The following is a 13,623-nucleotide window of genomic DNA, read 5'->3' as shown; positions in this document are numbered from 1 at the left end:
ACCTATGAAAGTTTGTGAAATGTCGGAGAGGGTACTCTCTTACAGAATCTCTTTTAAACGTACTTTCAACGCGGTTTTGTATTATACAATCCACTTTTGATGTTGTCACTGACTGGAAGGGTTTATCATACTAATTATTCACACCATACTCAGAACTTCTAAACACAAGCAAGTGACCAAAAGCTGCGCGATGTAAAGGATTGATATCTACGAATCTCTTTGTCAAGAACTCATTTACACTATTGAGGGTTGCAAATGTGGCATAGTAAGGAAAAACGGTGTAAGATTCACTTGAAATTTTGGATAACTTATGTTATCACAAATCCTGTATACACTTATGCAACTTATTCAGAACGCCAAACATGTATGCCATTTTTTACAATGTTCTATAAATTATTACATTATTTAAACATAAATGAAAGGTAAATAAAGTGTTCTAATGAATTAATATTGTAGGTATACACAATGATATAATATATCACCTATTGAAGTAATACCTACATAAATAAAATTAGAGTGATTGATTACTGATGAGTCACAATTATTTACAAAAAAAGCGAACAAAATTGGTTGTAATCTTAAGTTAGATAAAGAAAAGTAAATATACAATAATTACATAGCATAAGAATCATTTTCAAAACAAATTATTATGTAAGTATAGCTTTAATACATTTAAATAGTTAAGGGTGTAATATGGTTGAGTATGGTTAAGTTTTGTCCGTAGTTATTATCTCTTATTTTAAGGTTGTGCGAAACCTTGCCAGTCGAATACTTGCACTTAATTATATTTTCATCCTGATAAGACTCACAGCCAGACTCTGTCAGTCAACAGGGTAGAATATTATCATTGGCGGAGCTGAATATGTCTGAGTCCTTCCTGTATAATTTACAGTACGTATATATATTATGCCATAAACATATTTATAGAGATGTATATTAGCGCTATGGGAATAAACCCAGATAAAACTGAATTGGAAGCACCGTGAGCCTTATTGGGAAGTGCGCCTAACATTACAGTATTAATCAGTATATTATCTCAGAGGCAAACAGTCCACTTTTTAACAAAACTTTTTTTTTCACTGAGATTTCGAGAATAAGCTTTCCATCACATAAATGTATAAAAAGAAACTCCAAAAAGTGTAGATATTACTGCCTATCTCTAAGGTACTCCACACCGTCCTACTCTCGTTGTATCGATGTTTTTGTAGTCTCATGCATGTTAATATTAAATAAGGTACATTATGGTACCTTACACGCATTTCTACGTAAATATATCGACTTCGCTAAAGCATATACATTATGCATTTAGCATTATGTTATATTATATTTCATGTGTTGTATTATATTTCCAGATAAAATATGTTAAATAGCATTTTATGAACTGCAATCATAAGCATTTCGATTTTGCTCAAGTTAAAATGTCTAAACATTAAATAAGATATAAAAAATCTCTATAATAACCGCCTGGCTTAAAATAAGTTAGAAATAGATTTTGAGTATTTACAGGTTTCCCGCCTAATATTTAATTTCTATGCATAATTCGATGTAATTTTAATTAAAACATATTAGGTCAACATGTAACTATTTCTAAATAAAATATTTTGTAATTTACCTTAGATATATCGATTTTAGAATCATATTTTTATACTTATGACAAAGTTAAGACATTATTATATGGGACCACCGAATATGGGATTATTATAGTGTTTAATGTTAATTTTATATAAATTTACAAATTTATTTAAGCAATATAAAAAGTGCCTTGTATAAACTGTTAAATTTGAAACTAAATGTTTTCCATTGTAATTCCAAAGAATAATTCGTGCAAACATTCCTCATATTTTTGCAATAACTAATAGTTAAGTAATACCTTTTACTTTCCTTATTATGTAGGTACTTGCCTATCTGTCTTATCTTGACTCTGTACATTAATTAGGTACTTACTTATTATTATTCCAGTGCCGAGATAAGTTTAGCAGCTAGTAAAATACTTATTTAGTTAAGTACTACAATTTTATCTGAGTAACTTTATCTTCATAAACATAGTTTTTGTTAAATTAAAAGGCAGGATTATTAGTCAATAAACTATTTAATTTCTTAAATATTGTTTTATTTTCCGTGCATTGATAGCAAAGTATTATTCTGCAAGGGGTGTGCGAGTTTATACACCGTTCGAGAAGCGGCGAGTAAACGTGAACTTGTATGGCGCCACCTAGCGGTACACACGCGTGACGCTGGACGCGACCTATGGCGTAAATAGGAGACCCGGGCCAGTGAGCATCGTGACGCTGAACGCGACCTACGGCGTAAATAGGAGACCCGGGCCTAAGCCCTCTGACACTAGAGGTACTTATCTATATTGCGGACGGCAAGGGAATGCTGTAGCAGAATGCAGAGGACTGCTACGTATACAGGGTGTATGAGTATACCATAGGATTAATAGTGTACAGTACTTTAATGAGCATTTACAATACACCAGTATCAGTACGATTTCTGTGGGGGTGTAGGTAGTTGCACCTGGCTATCTCGAATGGAACCTTTGTTGTCCCCATATCCCCAAGTTTAAACTGCCTTTCTAAGCTTGCACCATTTCCCAGCACGCTGGTCCACTGCGATATTAAATACTTACTCTATGCACTGGGGGTTGGTGGGTTCTCATAGATGTGCTGGTTATTGTGTAGAAATATGCGTATATGTATAGTACCTACATTTCTTGCAAGTATCAAATTTGTTTGAGCAACCTACTTGGGTTGCCATATTATATTAAGAAATTCTATAAAGTTTTGTGAAAGTGGCTGAATAGAATCATTGTTTACAGCACGTTCACAGTGGTTTACAAAGAGAAATAAAATCCATGGAGAATCCGTAATGCCAAACACAGAGGAAAATAAATAACACTATGTCAAACTTTAGAGCACTGAAACAAATTATTAGTTAGCCAAATTATCAAAAAGTTGAATTTACAAAAAAACTGTATAAAATGGGCAACATAAACAGTGCGGAAATACAAAATTCTAGTTCCCTTTTGTCTATTAAAGATCCCCCGATTAAAGATGAGGTTCCCAAAAACAAAACAAAGGGCTGCTTGCAGTTCCGGAAGAAGAGGGATAGAAAAAATCAAGTAAAGCTGTTATATGAAGAGTTTATCAAATTCAGAGATCTTATTTTAGATCATATGGAAAATCAAAATGAATTTAGAAAGTATGTTGAACTAGTAGTACCAGAATGGCAAAGATTATCGAAATTGTATGATTCCGTAGAGGTCCTAGCGCAAAAACTTCGCAGAAATCGTAACAAATTTCCCAGGGGAATAAAAGGCCAAATGATTTGCAGCAGATGTAACAATAGATTTGAGAATATTTCTACGAAAAATTGTGGTCGTAGTTATCGAACTAGTAGACATAGAGGTCATGTCATTTGCAACCTATGTTACAAAAAATTCAAGAAGATCAGCAAGAGAAAAATACACAGTTATTATTATTAATGGCATAACTACTGTGAACGTATGTAAAAAAGAGTTTATTAATACTATGTTAAAATATTAATGTGTTGTTGAAAATGTTGTTTTTTTTGTAGTAATTTAATTTTGGTAAATTTAGTATAATTTTGAGAGTTAACATGGCAACACCACGTGGCGCGCTGTCGTGATAAAGTCGGTCGTGTCTGTGTCATTCTAAAAATTAAAGTTTTCATGTTTTTATCAAATTTACTTGTGATTACGCATAAAACCCGCTTGTGTACGTTGCAGTGATTATGTGTTATCATTCATTACTCTTCACAATCGCAAGATAAGTGTAAGTATTTGTTTATATGCGATAATATTGACCATGACCACTACAACTCTCGAAGATTTTGCATGTTTTCCGAGTTCTTATTAGAATACAACTTGAATACTAACTTATACACGTATGGTAAATCATTGTTTCACCCGTACGGTCTTTGGAAACCGCCTTGTGTGCGTTTAACCTCTACAAAGAGTTGGTTATATTTTTATGTTTTTTCAGATGTTATCACTATCAGTGACATTGGACTGGTAACTTGACTAATAGTTGGTCATTTAGGACCGGTTTTTGACTATTCTAATTAACCATTAGGTAACTTTTACATGGATCTGTAGTTTTTAGTGTGAACTTTGACCACAGAAATATTTAATCAATTTTCCAAGTACACCAACCAACACCGTAGCCAGAATGGGTATTACAACAAAGTTTTTTAAATTATTTTTGATGGACTCTAAAATTATAGTAAATACCTACTACTTTTCCTCCACTACTTCTGAACACTAAATCTCATATTTAACCTGGAACAAATATTATACAACTTTAATTAAACAAGCAAGAAAGAATATTCCCTTTTTTTTACAAAATCTCTTAAAGTTGGAGCTTATTTAATTATTATTGTTATAAAACTCTTAGCAAATACCTAGTTAATAGACCATTTCATTGACCATTGAATGTCAATATTATTATTGAATCATAATGCTTACAATTTAAGAGCTATTTCAGTTTGTTTTGAGTTTGGTTATTGATGCTAATTGGTTATAAAGGTTACATTGGATTGTTGAGATACTAAACTATTGTATCTTGTTGCCTCAGATCAATTCTTGCTGTAGTGTAAATCACACTAATATTACAGTAAAAACTTAAGTATGTGTGTGGGAACATTTGTTACTACTTCATGGGAAAGGGACCCAACAAATTATTATGAAATTTGGTATGTCACTGTATGTATGCTGTCACCCGGGATTTACACATCATACGCTATACTTCAATCCTGCTTTTAATAAATGTTATTATCCATTATGTCTGGCCTGTGCCTCTTGGACCTATAGAGCTTCTATTGGTTATTCATGTAAAAGATACCAATTTACAAATGGCACCTTTCCCGCGGGCTTCACATCACTTTGAAAGATTTCCCCATTCCAGCATGAATCTCTTGAATGCCATTGTGCATATTGACTTGAGGTCCCGACTGTCTTTCTAAAGTAGGACCATTTAACACCACACTGGTCCACTGTGGGTCAAATGAAGCCACATAACACAAAAGACATACATACATGCTTGCGTTCAAACCCTGGAACCCATGGCCTCTTGACTGAGATGATGGAATCTTATCCGTTATGCTACCACGGCTTTACTACTGTTTGTTCTGGCTAGCAACCGCCGGCATGTCTAGTTTACATTTACACTGATTATATTATTGAGATACATTACACATGTAAGATCTCCAGTTACACCAATGCTATGTTTTATTTATAATATGTACAAGTACATGTATAACGTACAAATCTGTCTGCTTAATTCTCATATGTAGGTAAACAAAACATTTGATGGAACGAATTGTATAGGTGTTTCATCGTGCGGATTTACTCACGCACGCGGGATTTCACGCCATTTCCCCGCGTCCCGCCTGTATATTCCGCGCGTTACAATGAATACTTGTATGAAAAGAACACTTGAGCTTGTCACGCATGCGGAGTGATCCCGCGTGCGTGAGTAAATCCGCACTATGGCTGCGGGTGGGGGCTTTGGCTACCGCTAGTAGAGAATAATATGCATGACACGATAACTGCTGTCTGTTCCTTTGTTGAATTGAAACATAACAAGAAACTTCTCTACTTTTCTATGAACTACTTACACAAGTAGGTAGACGTGAGTATCTACGTGAAAGACAAAAAAAGTTTATAGCATTATTTTCGTGAGAGCTCGTCAGGAGATAAGCCTTGTTAGCAAAAAGCCGCCTCGTCAAGCCATTCTGTCGCAACAGCCAGAGCTTTTACAGTGCATTTTAATTTGACTTGTTTTGGGTAGAATTTGCTTTATATGAGATAGCTACGTGACTAAGAAATGCTGTCGTAAAAATCTAAATAAAGAGATAGAAAGAAGTGAGCTGCATATCAAATGCTGCGACAACTACACATTAACTTTTCGATTAAATAAGTAGGGTGCTAAAATATCTGCGAATCACCAAAGCTCTAATTTGGCAGCCAGTTTATACCCAGCCCTCGTTGCATGGCATCTTTATCTTAGTAAACTAAGGTATACCCGAGTCCGCGTTGTTCTCTGTATTTAGTCCATTTCAACATCACTGGGTGGGCATGCATTGTGAGAGTTTATCTACGAGATAAAGGTGCCATGTATATCAGCTGCGGATAGAAATCTCTACCGGGGTTTACAGTCGTTAGTGTCAGTAATTATGTAGAGATGTGTGATATCACCCTTATAATAAACCACCTTTATAGAACATAGCTGTTCCCGCGCGCTTCGCTTCGCCTTAAAAAGTTTTCCCGTGGGAATTCCGGGATAAAAAGTAGCCTATGTTCTTTCCCAGGGTCTAGACCATATGTATACCAAATTTCATTCAAATCCGTTCAGTAGTTTTGGCGTGAAAGAGTAACAGACAGACAGACAGACACAGTTACTTTCGCATTTATAATATTAGTTAGGATAAATAGGACGCTTTCTTTCTGTTCATGTTTAATGAGAACCGTGACTGGTAATGGGACACATTTTTCCTCATTCCTCATACATATTTATTATTCTTTGTAAGAACAGAAAAGTTTAAAAAGTTTGTAGCAAAGTTAGATTGCGGAATTAGGCACACAGAATGAGTTTATGGAAATACTGCTGCTAAAGTACTAGGTATATGAAGAATGTGACAGCGCTAACTTGGCAAAGGGTAAAAGATTTAACCCTTATTCATAGAAAAGTTACAGTTAATAGTTTAATAATAAAAAAATAAAAAAAAATTATTGCACAAAAAACAGTTTAGGTACATACATTTTCCGTTAGGTACACTAATATTACACTATAATTTGCACATGTCTTATTTAAGTTATAATCTTAGTTAATAAAGTGGTCCCCAAACTAGGCTTTGCCCGTATCTTGTTACCGTCTTACCGTTCAATAGCTAAAACTTGCTATAGCTTTTCTATGAATAAGGGGGTTATATTTTTTTTTCTGTTGCAATGTTAGCTTTTCCGGACTAAGGAATTGTTTGTCTGTTTGTGTTTGTATCTTGTGTCGTATAATAAATTGTGATTTGATTTATCCGTTGACAAAACGAGAGTCGTTATAATTTATCGGGTGTCGGGGGATAAACTATGTCAGTGTGTTAATTTCGGATTACTATAATGAGATCTTCCGTCCGTCCTATTTTAAACACCCACACGGAAATGAAATTGCATCTAGGAGTCAAAACCAGCTGATTTATATAATTGCATTTCATATTACCTATGTTTTTTTCATTAAAAACGTATGGATTATGTGAGGACGTCTCCAAAGACCACTGAAAGGCCCTTACGCCCTTACCGAATAAAGATAAGTTTGTAAAATATTGACGTGCATAAAAAAAAACGATCATAACATTTAAGTTTCGGTCACGCATAATTTGGGTTTGTACGGTGTACCCTTTGATTATATACAACCCTAGATTCCCCATAGAAGAAGCAATTGCTGCCATACATAAACTGGGGCACTACTGCCCCGCTACAAATTTCGCTCTAGCAGTGTCTATTGTGTCATCGCCGGTGCTACACATATTTGACAGTTAGCATTAATTTCTGTTTTGTCCTTTTAAAATGCGTGTATGTGCTTTAAAAGTGTGCAGAAACTACAAAGGTCGACTAAAAACGCCATACAAGGTCACCTACCATCTGTAAATAATGTATTAATATAAATAATTTAATAAAGTAAATATTGATATAATTTTCGTCGGTGATGCCAGTTTTTTCTTGAAAATAAATACCAAAAAGTGATGATAATTTATATGAACCGCTTGAATGTCCTGTCGACACCCGGTCGACATGAAAAGTGTACCATAAATTGTTTCGTGATTGGATTCTTAAAATTGAAATTAGGTACTTACCATGAATTCATTTAATATAAATTTTCTTTAATGGTGCAAAATAAATAGTATTCTATTCTATTCGGCGACTGGTGTAGTGTGTGTGTGTGTGGTTAGTGACCATGACTGATGCCCAAGGTCCCGGGTTCGATTCCCGGCTGGGGCAGATATTTATTTAATGGCAGAATATATTTGTGCTCGGGTCTTGGGTGTTGAATAAACGGCGAATAAACTATTTCTTTCTTTCTTTCTTTGATATTTATACCTATTTAGTATGTATCTATCTATGTATTTGTGTAAGATATATCAGCTGTTCGACACCCATAACACAGGTTCTGCCTAGCTTGGGGTCGGATGGCCGTGTGTGAGATGTCCCTACATATTTAATTATTTATTATTAATTCTATTCTACGCCTTCAATTATGGATGGAATTTGCAAATCCTACGCATTTATTAAAATATTATATTTTCTGCGTTTCTATGGTTGTTGGTTTTGCAATTTACGAAAACGAAAAAAGTTTCGGTATTCTTTTGTCAAATTTATAAGTACCTACCTAGATCATCTGTTAAAATTTTCGTGATAGTTTCCGCTGAGGCGAAATTGTATTCGAGAAAACGTAAACATTTACACAACTAAATCTAACATAATTTATTATAGGTACAAAAGGTAATTTTATCATTAACAGCTTAAATTCTAATATACATGTATTATCAGGATACCGAATGATCCTATTTTATACGAAGCAAATGGATAGAAATAATTAAAAAAAGCTGCGGAGAGGACTACTGGAAACGTATTTTAACTAATTGAAATTTCCTTAAAAAATATCACCACATTAGATACATAGATAAATCAGTTATTTGTTCCACATAAACATAACACATAAGTACAACAAATAAGTACCACATTATTATAGTGTTTCCATTTTCTACCAACTTAGTAACAATTTACTTACGTTGCCACATTTTTTCATGCACTCGATGACATGACAGGAGGGAATGACAGTACAGTCACGCAAAAAAGTAATAAAATATTGGCCTGTTTACAATGTAGGCGATGTATGAGATGAGTCCGTCTAGGGTTGTAAATGGTCGAAGGGTGTACCTTATGTACAGTCAGCTGCATAAGTAGCTATATACACTTTTGAACCTTGTCAAACTCACTAACTGCCTATTCATTCATTCAAACATTGACGTTCTGTTTAATTGGTAGTTTGACAAGGTACAAAAGTGTATAGCTACTTATGCAGCTGTCTGTACATCCGACGCACTCTCAGCCAATCACATCGCTGCTAGTAATACATAATTTCCGCATTACTTGAAAATTCTCAGTTGTGAAACGTAAAGTAGTTCAGGGGGTTGTTTATAAATTGGGTCACGTGTCACGCATAGAATGACTGTCCCCTTGTTTATTAAGGGACATTATTGATTGAGGGTACAATATACGTCTACTGTGGTAGAATAGAGCCTTACGGTTCCATCTTACCTTACAGAGTGATGTTGCAAAAGTGCTATGCCAAGTGACTCAGGGTGTACTTCTGAAGCACTTTTGTTATACTATTACCTATATCGTTTTTTTCTAACACCTGTAGATTGAACACACAAACTTAACATAGAATTATCTCATATAGCTGTTCCCGCGAGCTTCGCTTCGCCTTAAAAAGTTTTCCCGTGGGAATTCCGGGATAAAAAGTAGCCTATGTTCTTTCCCAGGGTCTAGACCATATACATATATACAGGGTATATACCAAATTTCATCCAAATCCGTTCAGTAGTTTTGGCGTGAAAGAGTAACAGACAGACAGACAGACAGACAGACAGACACAGTTACTTTCGCATTTATAATATTAGTAAGGATTATTGCAGCAGAAAATATTATACTGTAGGAGCGGATCACAGTATTTCATGTGATATTTTTGCATGAATGCAGAAATGCTTTAGAGAAACCCGGCACAAGGTTTGTTTGGAGGGTAAACAAAATGGTTTACCCGAAAATCTAGATTGCTACTCTAGTTAGTGTTGTCTAGTGCCCCTGGACTGTAACCAACTAGCAGTCACACAGTGTTAATGCTATATATAAATGTATTTGCTTCATTGGAAGTCTATCGGTTTTAAGTTTAATTAGACTTTATTGAACTGGTTTTTTAAAAGTTAAATATAATACAGAAAAAAAGTTTTTTGGATAATTAGGACTTTTGTTAAAACAATAAAAATACGAAAAAACTAGAGTATTTTTTGATAATCAGGACTTTGCCAAAGAGCGTGAGGCACAAAAGTAATGAAAGCAAACGCTACAATTTGCATTCTTTCTGTGCACAGAAACAACACTAATGACCTACTCATGGAAAAGCAAATGTTTCAAACTGCCTTTTTATTAAAGCCTTGTTCAGCAGTGGTTATGTTGGAAAAAAATATATTTTCAGTAAATAATGTATTTTTAATAAGTATAAGTTATTATACTAACGACTTGTTTAATTTCAAAATTTCATTATCATAGTGGAGTTTCAGTTTATTAGTTACCAACCTACACATGCCTGCTATGATCTTTAAATCACAAATAGAATGTTCAGCGACCTTCTAACTAAATACTCCATTGAACAAGAAGATATAATCACTGGCCGGATAAGCCAATAAATTATTTTTATATACTGTCCTCTCGCAGGCTTTGATAATGCCTGATTGGCTAACGCACTCACCCACTTAACGCGCTATTGATTGCCTGATTAACGTTTATCTTTATCCACATATACTGGGGAATAGTGTTGGACATTACCCATACCCCTGCGGTAGCTTCGGCGGAGCCAGAAGCCAAAAATAATGGATTCGTATAAACAAATAAAACATTAGAATCATGGCTTAAAACTCTTAACAACCCGTGCCGCACTTCTATATAAAAAAAACCAATTCGAAATTCAAATTTCCGCGCGCAAAAAGTTTCGAAAAAACCGTTCAGAAATTCGCTAGTGCCAGATCGATGTGTCGTGAAATCTAGTGTCGGCATTCCGAAACCAATGCGTCCAGATGGTGATAGACCGCCACACAGCTGGCTGGGGGTTGCTCCTGGTCATCCTTCTGTTCATCAGCTACCAGCTCCTGGACGTGCAGAGGCTGTGCTACAGGGTGCTGCTGCATCTGTTCTACTTCTCCAGTGACATGTTCTGTTTGCTCATTGAGTTGATAGAGCTGTATTGAGCCGTGAGTGGTTTGTGGTAATCTGGAGGTGATCCGTTTAATGATTTAATCTGTTGTTAGTTATGCCTGTTTGGTCAAAGCTGTTAAGCCCTTGTTAGATATAAGGATTATGTTCTTGGGGAGCTGCTTAACATTGATTCACAATATTGATCATTTAGTGGTCTCGCTTATTTATAAAAAAATGCACTTGCGGTGCGTGTGACCCGAGGAATCTGCAGGGGACCATCGTTTTGAGAACTAGTGTAGCCCAACGGTTATCGGTTCTTCCGCAGATATGTCCATTGCGTTCCTTGGACATGCCCATTGCACCAAAGACTACTATATATTAAACCATTGCACCACTTAGATTTACTACGCATTGCCTCATGCGGTGATCTTGTATTATCTTTATAACCTGCCCTATATTTGAACAAGTATAGTAGGTACCAACCTATCGTGATCTTGAAAATCTAAAGTATCCAGACCATTTGTATAAGTTCTTCGTTATAAATAGTCCTAAAACAATAAATATGCCCGCACGATGAGTGCCGTACACTGCTGATTAAAAAGGTTGTAACGATTCCGTCGATGTGCACATTTCGTCAGAATTAACATAAACATACCTACAGTTTTAACAACCATTATTACCTAAAGTAACTACACGTACACATACTTTTTTGTTAAAATTTAAATGCGTCTCATATTTATAAGAATTAGTGTTCTTTATTAGCTACAAATAATATAGTTACTACCGGTACCTATAGGATAGGTAACCTATAGGTTAACATGTAACAAAATCAGTAGTTAAGTACGTGCGTCCTCTTCAGAATATCATTACGACTAGGGATTGGCTGGATGCAGCCTTATGAATAAAACAGATAAGCCTTTGAGATTTGTGTAGCAGGTCTCTCCTTCCTCTGTGCTATTTTGTAGCTAGAAGGATTGTAGATGGATGGGGAAAATAATAATGATGACGATTATTTTGCAATGAATTTCGGGTGATGATGCCTCGAAAGCTCTGACGGGGCTAGAAAGCACAGTTATCGAAGCAGCTGCCGGTACACGGGATCGTTATCGACGTCGATAAACTCGTATAACGCGCGTTCCACCAATCACAGTGCCGTATTTACGGCGAATCACGATATAGTGACGTTTATTAACGAACCCGTGTAGTCGTAGCAGATTAACGTTTCTATATCGCGATTCGCTTTAAATACGCCTATGTAATTGGTTATGGCATTAATCGTCTATTGCATTAATTATCTAGAACCCGGGTCTGCTCTGAGTATAATAATACGCGAGCTAATATTTTTAATCCTTTCTTCCCCCACTTTCCTCACCCACTCTGACCTGTTGTCCCCCCACCAGGTGGTGCCGCCGCGATGGGGGACAGCCTGCTGCGGCTGGGGGACATCGTCTCTCTGTACGCCGAGGGCACCGTCTGCGGCTTCCTCAGCACCTTGGGGTGAGTCTCCATCATCATGAAAGAATGGGAAGGCGATAAGACCGTCGTCCTCGAGTGAAGTATACTCCACGGTACCGTACCGTATACGTCCGGCGCGCCATGGGCTGTTATCGACTGACGTTCACATGACTGACATCCTTCCTTTACCTTTCACCACAGTAAAAATCTCCAGACAAGCTTTTGTGTTTGTCACCGAAATGATAAGAAGTTTCTTCGTAGGCCTGTCTCTCTGTCTTGCTAAATAACTAAATCTGATTTAACTAAAGCTTGTGTAAATAACTAAATCTGATTTTTCCAACACATACCTACCGAACTACTCTGCAATTCTCTTATTCGCTAGGTTGTACGTACGTACGGCCCAGCATACATATACCGGACCGTACGCAGAAAGTTATCCTTGATTCATAGTTCATAATATTTTGCATTAATTATGCAACTCCTTGACAGTAGTTCTGCTTAGAATTGGAGTGCTGCCGTTCAAAAGTAATAATAAAAGGTTGGGTTTGATTACTAACTGAGTGTCTAATGTCTATTTGCAGGTTGGTGGACGACCGATGTGTGGTGTGTCCAGAGGCGGGAGACCTCAAGGAGCCTCCGAAGAAATTCAGAGGTAAGTAGGACAGTGAGACACAGTAACTATGTCGACAGTGAAAGATCGCCCTTAGAAATAAGGCAGCATACTAATATGGTAACTACTATCTGAAGGGCGACGAAAGTTATCCGTCGCGGTCGCTCTTGAGGCCGAGCGATGTGGGTGAGCTTGATGTAAAAGTTTGTCACTTCTTGATGTGCGCGTCTTGCTTCCCGTGCTAGGGGGTCAGAACCATCTAAAAGCCTAGAACAGCTTGCACGACGAGTTGCACGCAGTATTGTTTTGAAATCGGGCTAGCATGTATTTTTACATGTTTCTCCTCAGTAATACATAATATAGTAGTCAGATTATGTAATATGCCTGGCATGTAAGTATGTATCTTCCTATGCAATGTCACACCTAAATTGGTCTTGATTTAAGTTACTTATACTCTAACTAATCACTCTACGTTAGTACAGAAATCATACGCTTATAAGCTATCCCAAGCCCACTATACTATGATCTCCGTATGTCTAAGGAAATTAACATAATGATCACCTAATACGGTCAT

General features: G+C 36.2%; 1 protein-coding gene across 1 annotated transcript in view; it reads left to right on the top strand.

Annotated features, from left to right (window-relative positions):
- Positions 1-2,856: 2,856 nt before the first annotated feature.
- LOC105395447 (inositol 1,4,5-trisphosphate receptor) overlaps positions 2,857-13,623 on the top strand; it is a 90,531-nt gene continuing 79,764 nt past the window's right edge. The window contains exons 1-3 of the mRNA XM_048631075.1: positions 2,857-3,794; positions 12,385-12,481; positions 13,021-13,091. Coding sequence (XP_048487032.1) covers positions 12,399-12,481; positions 13,021-13,091 — 154 coding nt within the window. The 5' untranslated portion in view covers positions 2,857-3,794; positions 12,385-12,398. The remainder of the gene's footprint in view (positions 3,795-12,384; positions 12,482-13,020; positions 13,092-13,623) is intronic.

The sequence above is a fragment of the Plutella xylostella genome, chromosome 27 (genome assembly GCF_932276165.1).
Source record: "Plutella xylostella chromosome 27, ilPluXylo3.1, whole genome shotgun sequence".
Lineage (NCBI taxonomy): Eukaryota > Metazoa > Arthropoda > Insecta > Lepidoptera > Plutellidae > Plutella > Plutella xylostella.
This window is presented reverse-complemented; position numbering and strand designations above follow the sequence as displayed.